The 9,467-nt window shown below is 35.8% G+C and overlaps 1 protein-coding gene across 1 annotated transcript in view; it reads left to right on the top strand.

The window, feature by feature from the left end:
- Positions 1-9,467, top strand: part of LOC117108666 (fibrillin-1-like) — a 38,364-nt gene that overhangs the window by 20,529 nt on the left and 8,368 nt on the right. The window contains exons 10-13 of the mRNA XM_033250763.1: positions 1,001-1,122; positions 8,316-8,438; positions 8,982-9,101; positions 9,341-9,460. Of these exons, the coding sequence (XP_033106654.1) occupies positions 1,001-1,122; positions 8,316-8,438; positions 8,982-9,101; positions 9,341-9,460 (485 nt within the window). The remainder of the gene's footprint in view (positions 1-1,000; positions 1,123-8,315; positions 8,439-8,981; positions 9,102-9,340; positions 9,461-9,467) is intronic.

Raw genomic sequence — 9,467 nt, 5'->3', positions numbered from 1 at the left:
TGGGAAATTGACTCCTTTTTTCCATCCCAAACAAAATATTATTAATAAGTCAACATGGTCCATCTCAGTCATCATAGCCAGTCACAAAATTAGGAAGGTTGTTTTCAACAGCAGACACACACACAACATAACGGAGTGAATCAAAACGAGTGTTAATTTTTAGTGATAAAGAATTACGATACGTCGTAGAATAACTGACTTTTTTCGTCCACTGTGGCAAAGAAAACGACAGATAGTCCTTTAAGATGGGTTATTTTCACAAAAACGTATGCAATGACGAAAAAATGATGATTATTATTGTTCATTTTCAATTTTTTCCTATTCTTCTTTCTTCCTCTGCTTCTTCCATATTTTCGTTTAAATTTAATTTGTTATACTAAATACATATTTACTCATAATATTTTTATGTATATTTATATATATATATATATAAATTTAAATCATTTCAATACAGATTTACATATTTTTTGTAATCTAGAAATAGGTTTATGTATACTTTGTGTCTGTATTTAACATGTTTCAATCTTTTGCTTTATTTAAATATCAATTATTATCATAAATTTAATGATTACATTATTTCATATAGTATCTTAAATAAATTTATAAACAATTTTAAATATTTAAATATAAACTATGAAAGTAAATACACGTAGATTAGATCAATAAAAATGGACATATTAGGCCTAGTAATCTTTATCTATTCATTAACACGAATAACATGTTCAATATTCTAATCAATTTTTATATAGCCGGAGTTAGTTTCGACCTAGACAAACCTTTCCTAAAAAGGTACACTTTCTCCATGAAAAGGCTTCTTCTATGAATGGAATGACCTGTTCGAAGCACGAACTCCTCTCAGTGGAAGTTTTTCCAACTGTTGGCGAGAATTCAGTGTATATATGTATTCAGTTTTGTCGTCGTTCAATTTTAGAAAACGTTGCTTGAAAATTATTTTCATTGATATTATAATTATTATTGATTTTTATTAATTTAATTGTAGCTACTGTGGTACTAGCCTAGAGGGAATCACAATAACCTCATCTGGCAATGTAATTTTGTTGGATTTCAACTCCGACGATTGGTGGACAGAACCAGGTTTTAGAGCGGAGTACTACTTTGTCGGTAAGACCAACGAACTGGCTTAAACAAGGACTCTTTCCTCACATAAATGTGATATCATGAATATATACGAAAATCAGATGCATGCTGACATAATTATACACTGTCTTTGTTACAGTAAATTTGTATACTAGTAGTTCCGTAGGCCAGTGGTTTCTCTAATGTTATCTTATTGCACAAGTGACAGTCAAGCCGGTTAAACACTATGTCAGCCGACAAATCCATCCCTGCTCGCTCTGAATGAGCGCTGACAACACGACGCCGCCGTCTGCTGATAGACCTTTCCGGAGTGTCAATCAAACTTAACTGACCAATCAGAACAGTGCCAGGAATACCCGCGCGTTTAACAAGCACACGTGGTGTCCCACAAACGCACGTGTTTGCCTATGTTTTTTTCACTGTCCTTTTATGGACCTTAGCAACAATATCTAAGGGGTGGGGCTTTGCGGAAAGGTCTATTGCAGGTGGCAGTCTGAGTGAAAATTAAACGATCCTCATCGCGCACGCCTCGTTGCGTTTTGTGCCTCCTTGGACTGGCGTCGGCGGATTACGTAGTGTTCGCCCGGCTTTACTTAATGACGTGAGCTCACAAAAATTCAAAAAACGTTCTTGGACTATCAATGTGCAGGACTGACAGGCACCACTGAAATGATGATGACCTGAATATTTATTTCAATGAAGACATAGTTTTTCTGAAAGTTTTGTCCGATAATACCTTAGTACCACCATTTTGTCTCTAAGTTCGGACTAAAAATACGGCTACCACACTATTTCATTGTCATAAGTGAGCAATATGTTATTTCAAATTTGTATTGTTTGATTTATACCCGCAGTTTATCATTAATCATTTGTTAATTGACCAACTGACGTACTAATTTGTCGTTTTCATGATAAGTCATTAGATGTTGTGGTGTTGTTTTGTGTCTACCTTCTTGTAATAAAATGTCTTTATTGTGGCATTGTAGTTTTTGTGTTTGTGATGTGTATATTGTGAGCACTTGCAATTGTTAATGCTCCACTTACGGCGAAGAGATTTTCAATTTCATAAATACTGTATTCATGGAAATAAATTCCCCTGGGCGTTTATTGTTGAGGGGGTATTTAAGGGGCTATTGTTGAGAAGGGGTTTAAGGGGCGTTTATTCAACTGAGGCATTTATTTAATGGAGGCTTTCTTTTGTGTTAAATTGGATACATATACTCAAATAAACGTCACTGTAAAACTGCAACACATAATTACCGTAAAAATGTGTTATTGCATGATTATAAAGACTTATTGATCCCAACCAGATTGGAAAATGTGATTCTACTGAGTAGAACAGTAATAGAATGCGTTTTAATTAGAATAAATTTTCTTCCATTAAATTTGTTTACAGACATTTAGGGAGGCGTTTATTCGAGGAAAAATAAACTCTTCGAGGCACTAATTCGAGGGGTTTATTCAAGGAAGGGCGTTAATACGAATAAATATTATAACTTGATTCAGTCCATATTGGTAATTACCAAAATGCATAAAATGCATATATGCATATAGGCCTAATACATTACCCAGTAATAATAAAAACATTTTGATGATGGATAATGCGCAGTATATATAACCTTTAACAATTAGACTACTCTAAATTATTCATAATTTATTAACTATTAAGCCCCAACTGTAATTACGGTTGCATAGCAGCGGTAGGCGTACTGATTTATAAGAAACTTGTACTTGAAGTAATTTAATAGGAATTTAAAGCGATTTTGAAAGAAGTTGTGTATCATCCACGTTTGTAAATACTGTAGGCCTACACTAATCTTGGTTCTTGAGGAGATCCATAAATTTAAAAATAAATTATACAGAAACATGGCTGCAGTTAAGTATTTAAAATTAAGATTTAAAGTGGCTGTGAAGCAGTCAAAATGAGCAGGAAAATGTGAATAATGAATAAGCTATGTTGGTCCGCTACTGACCATTATTACTTAGCGCAGCTTATGATACAGCCGGGTGGGAGTGGCATGCGACGAGCGAAGCACCGAGCGGGGGAGAGGGGCGGTGCTTGAGACTTTAGTTTTGTTTTGTTTTGCTTAACCATATTCACTGGTACATAGAATTTAAACAGAAAATTAAACTAGTACCGTGCTCAGCTCATTCTCTTTTCATCTTACCTCTCTTATGTGGGGGCGGGGTGCTTTCCCCCGTCGCACCCCTGGATCCGCCCCTGACAAGTATGATCACAGGTTATGTTCAGACTTGAGAGATACGCCAGGCGTGATGTGCCCACGTCAAATGCCACACAGATGGCATTTGGCGTAAGCACATAACTTACGTGTGCGGGCTAAATACGTGGGGTCCAGCCTGGGGTGGTCGCTTGGTGGATTATCGTACGCCAGAGACCGCCAGTTGATATTAAATTTCGCTAACGTTACGCTGTCTTAACGCGTGTGTCTGCGTATAGCTCAAGTTCACCCGATTAGAGCAGTGCTAGAGTGGATAACAGTGTTGTTTTTATTGTGCTGTTCCCTGGCATTGTCCTAAATGTTTATGTTATGTTTATTTTTTAACTTGTCTGTTTGTGTGTGTGTGTGTGTTTTTAATGTATTGCTAAAATAAATAAAATATAAAATTATAAAAAATATAAATTACGGTACTTACATTATCAACCACAATCAAGACCTCAACATTAAATTTCAAGTTCTAATTTAAGTGAAATACATTTTTAAATAAATAATAGCAATAACAATAAGCTAATTTGTAGTTCGAACTGCGTGTGCACATTTTAAGGTCAGTCGACACTATACCACCATGTTTGAGATAAACACACATACATACAAAAAGGTTTATATCAATTGACCTTGAATATGGGCATGCGCATTTCAAACTACGTATTGCCTTGTAACAATAGCAAGGGAATAACAATAACAGTATAACATTAACGATACAAATTAGAGCATTTCGCCCTGCCTGTCACTGAACAGGCCTGTACGCTGGACTGGGGAGTGCGGACGAATCCCTCCCCCATCCCCACTTTCTCCCATCCAGTGCTGGAGGTCTACCAGATTGGGAATATTTAATTTCAATCATATCACCGGCGGCGAAACTTTTTTGAAAGTGGGGGTGGGGGCTATTTCATAAGGCTCAGTATGCGAGCGACGCGAGCATCTAGGCTGGGGGCCAGAGATATTTGACGAAGTTTGGTGATACCACCTCAGCCCCACCATGGTCGGAGTTGAGGTAAGAAAATGTGTGACTATGGCACCTCTAGATGGCCGGAAATTGCACTTCTATACATAAAATTTGAATGTAATTTTCTTTACCTGCATAAAAAAGAGCTATTTAGGGAGGCCCGGGTCACCCTTGAATACGCCACTGGGCACTTTCGCAGATTGAGGATCTATACCACCTCAGCCCCACGATGGTTAGGGCTGAGGTTTTAAAATTTGAGATTATGGCACCTCTAAATGGCCGGAAATTGCACTCTCAGGCTTAAAATTTGAATAGGCATATAATTTTCTTTATATATCTCCATTGAAAGAAAAACGAACAATTTAGGCCCCACCCTTGAATCGGCCACTGATTTCCGAACAAAGCCGAAGTCAGATTGCTTTCACATTCTCAATTATTGATCATGAAGGGGTATCCTTGATATGTGCATTCCCCGACGAAATCTCCACTTTTCCCCCGATGGATAAAAATTATCCTTATAAAGGTAGGTAAAGGTAGGAGAATAACCCACAACTTGCAGCGTCATTGTGCTGAATTGTGTATGGTCGTGGTCCGTGACTACCTAGCAGCCGTAAAGAGGCGCTTCTTGGTATACATGTTCACCTCATTCCACAACGACAGGGGCTGAAATGAACCATAACATCGGGGTAAACCCCCACTCTTCCGAAATATGCAATGGGTTCTTTAAAGTGCACACGAGCCAGATGTATACACTGGACCTCCATTTTAAGTCCTTATCCGAGAAGTTCTACCAACCGAACCATGGGCGAGGAGCGGCTGGAACCAGCGCCGACGTTAAGGCTGTAGCTGACGGCGCCCCTGCCTTACCGCTCGGCCACTCGACTCGCCTTATAGTAGCCAGGGAATGATACTCCAACTGCGGCGGGTCCAGGAAGTCGAAATAAAGGTGACCCATATAGGGTCTTGCGCAAATGGAGTGTCCATCCGCCTCAGCCCCACAACGGTAGTTGCTGCGGTAAGAAAAAAAAATATGATTATGGCACCTTTAGATGGCCGGAAATGGCACGTTCAGATTAATAGTTAAATACAATTTTGTCTGTTTTCTTTTTCTTTTCTTTTCTTTTTTAAATAAGAGGTTGGGGTCTGTGCTGATAGGACTCCCCTGAATCCGCCGTTGTTCAATATAACACTTGACATAGACTACTAATTCCTAATGTTAAGCGAAAGATTTTTTTATTCGAAAGATTTTTTTTATATTTTATATATTTTTTTACAACCTATAACACATTAACTACCGTACAGTGTACTAAAAAATCTGTAGTTAACCTTTAGAGAACTTTTAATAAATGGCCTAATTAAGTATCTTATTGTTTCGTTAAATTAGATGGATTTTAAATGTGGTTCTATTACGCTAATTTGAAGGTTTACTGTAAGCCAATCAGTTACACTTACATCTTCATGGTTAACATAAAGAGAACTAGAGCGTGCCTACCTCATGCCAAAATACAGAATTCGCGCAAGGCGGGCGATTCCATTTTTTTTTTACTTCATGCCTCAGGGTGAGTTTTAAATAAACAATTTACAGACGCACGTATATACAGACGTCAATGAACACCTGGTTGCTCAACTCAAAAAGAGAACTTGTAATGTACGTTAGAAAATGAAAAAAAAAATTCTAAACGCAATTCATTTTCTTGCACTCCTCCATACTCTCTACTTCAGGGAAGGGGACCTTGATAATGTGGTTGTCTATTATGCACCCGTTCCCCCCCCCCCGAATTTCCATGACATTGACCTTTGACCTTTTCTCCCCAAAATTTAATCACCTCTTTCTTAGACCACATACTACTCTCTTTAGGTTGATTTCAATGTGAAATATTCTTGACCACATTCCTCTTTTAACCCTTAAATGTAATCATCTCTTTCTTAGACCAAAATGCCCCACTCCACTAAATCGAATGATTACCCATTCATTAGTTTTTGAATAATCATGCTAACCAACAGAACGGTGAAAGCATAACCCCTTGGCGGATGTAAATAATGCACTCGATAGAATGCATACCGGTACGTCACCAGTTAATGTGAAACGTCAACACTTATATGTGAATCTTTGGTTTTGTGTTATCCTTTAATTTTATAACCTAAAATCAATGTTTATGTCTTTGCCAATTTCTATCGTTCCACAAGTTTATGATAATCTATTATATTTGGCATGATCTGGCTACCACAAGGCCTACCACCAACCATAAAATCGTTTTGTCAATATAAAACACATGGGGAAAAACCGATTATTGAACCAAAAAACAAAAACTAGGCCTATATGAAACTAAAAATTACTTAAAAATATAATTATTGCAGGTTGTTTCGAAAAATGTGAAAAAGATTTTACTTTTTAAAATCCGACAATTCTTATGGGTTAATTTTACTTTATTTTAATTAAGTATAAAAAAACATGCACAATCAGTCAGCAACTAGCACAAGACTGAAACGAATTTACAATGAACAATAAATTAAAACAAAATTGACACACATAAATCTAAAGCATTACAATATATTTGTGAATTATGCTTAAGAAAAACTATTTTGAAAATACCAGACAAAATATTTCACCACTAAACAACACTATGAAGTATTCAATATCACTTCAGACATATATATATATATATGAAAGCAGTTTCTAAGTGGATATGTGCGCAATATAAATCGTATTTATTATTATTAATAATGTTGTTTTTCGTTAAATTTTCATTTTCCCTTCTAAAATTACAATTACCGTCAAAATGTGTTATTGCGTAAAGATTTATTGATCCCAAGCAGCTTAGAAAAAGTAACCTTCTAGAATAGAACGTTAACAGAATATGCTGAGAATGATGTTGCTTCCATTTGATTTGGCAAGACTTGGTTACAGTCATATAGGAGGCGTTTATTTAACGAAAACTTCGAGGGAGGAACACCAAATGAGGCTCAGAGGGAGCGGCGTTTATTCAAGGGAAGGGGAGTTCTATCTTTATAGTCTATTTATTTATTTATTTATTTAAAAAAATTGTCACGAAAAAGATATCAACATATTACCAAGGGGCGTGGCAAGAGATGATATGGGCTAAAGGCCAACACAACAAGTGGTCATCTCTAAACCCCTGGCCAACAACAATAAAATATGATATAAAAACTTAATATATACAAAACGGTAAAAAATTTAAACATTCAAAGAATCAATAAAATAATTAAAAAGCAAAGTTTTGAAAGAAATACAGTCAACTTGGACTAGACTAGACGATAAGTTAATTATTTAATAATAATTAATTTAACTAAATGTTGTGAGGGTGGTCCATCCAGCATGATCTGATGGACCCTAAATATCAATATACCTTTCCGGAGTGTCAATCAAACTTAACAACTGACTAATCAGAACAGCGCTAGGAATACGCGCGCGTCTTACAAATACACGTGTTGTCCCACAAACGCACGTGTTCGCGTATGTTTTAACACTGCTGACTTGTGGGACCTTAGCAACAATATCCAAGGGGCGGAGCTTAGCGGAAAGGTCCATTATAAGGTCGGATCAATATGAGGGGGTTGCAAGTAATATCTAAAGTATTAAAGTATTAACAATGTTACGTTATAATAAAGTTTAGCGTTCAAAACGTTTTGTGTAGCCCCAAAGAGTATAAATAGCCCTACATACATAAATACGTTTTTATAACGTAATTTCGTTGTGCTAACGTTACTTTCTGACATAATCTAATCACAAAGTTCACAACGTTTATGTATGTTATGATAACGTTTGTATCTGTCAATAATGTTAATGTTGATTCTTTTTCTATTATTTATTAAGATTATTCGTTGTGTAGTATATTTTTCTGAATAATCTTGAACTGATGATTAAAATAAAATGAATATAGACCTAAATAATATATTTACATATTATCCACAAACAATATTGTAACATTCTAACAATACAAATGTATTATAATGTTTCTAAAGGTGATATGCAAAATAGAAGACAATAAGAATATGTATTAATTTTCTAGATGATGATGAATGTGACCTTCAGACACATGAATGTGACGCCAACGCTCAATGTGAAAATACCATAGGGTCCTATGATTGTACATGCAATGAGGGATACAGCGGTGATGGCTTTGAGTGTACTGGTAAGCCTAATGTTTAGGAAGATTTACTCTGTTTAGAAACATGCTAAGAGTTATATTGTATCAGGGAACAGCGAAATTTCACTGTTCCCTGATTATATAGTTAGCAATTAGAAGATAAAAACCAATGAACTGGCAATAATGATAAAAATAAAACGAAAAAAAAACATGTGAACTTAAAATTATATAAAAATTTAACTTTTAGGTGATTGACGAACATGAGCTTCAGTCTTAGGGAATCAATGCTCTTTGCACGAATAGTGATGGGCCTTGAATGATTGACTATTTTTATGTTTAATATGATTGACTACCGTATATTAGAAGGGAACCACAAGGCTTACTGTTAGCATAGAAACATAAGAGCCAAAAATGTTAAATTCAAATTTTATTAAGTATTAATAGGCCTATATGTAATTAACTGTGAATTTATCGTTGACAAATATCAAGCCCTAATGAATGTCATACTTCCAAACCATTCATTCATTCATTCAATTCATTTAAAATGATTGTAAGAATACTGATGGACCCTAAACTTGTATTTTTTAGATATTAACGAATGTGATCAAACAAACCAATGTGATACCAACGCTGAATGTGCAAATACCGCCGGATCCTACGATTGTACATGCAATGATGGATACGAAGGAGATGGTTCACAGTGCACAGGTAGGCTTATAGTGTTTAAATTGATTGACTATGAAAAGGCAACCACAAGGCTTACTGTTAGCATAGAAACATAAGAGCCAATAATGTTGAATTCAAATTTTATAAAGTATTAATATATGTAATTAGCTATGAATTTATCGTTGACAAATATTAAGCCCTAATGAATGTCATACTTCCGAACCATGTAGTATTAATGCAGATTGTAAGAATACTGATGGACCCTGAACTTGTATTTTTAGATATTAACGAATGTGATCAAACAAACCAATGTGATACCAACGCTGAATGTGCAAATACCGCCGGATCCTACGATTGTACATGCAATGATGGATACGAAGGAGATGGTTCACAGTGCACAGGTAGGCT

Source organism: Anneissia japonica, unplaced genomic scaffold (assembly GCF_011630105.1).
Source record: "Anneissia japonica isolate Jap-2015-1 unplaced genomic scaffold, ASM1163010v1 scaffold1587_len1432017_cov164, whole genome shotgun sequence".
Classification (NCBI taxonomy): Eukaryota; Metazoa; Echinodermata; class Crinoidea; order Comatulida; family Comatulidae; genus Anneissia; species Anneissia japonica.
This window is presented reverse-complemented; position numbering and strand designations above follow the sequence as displayed.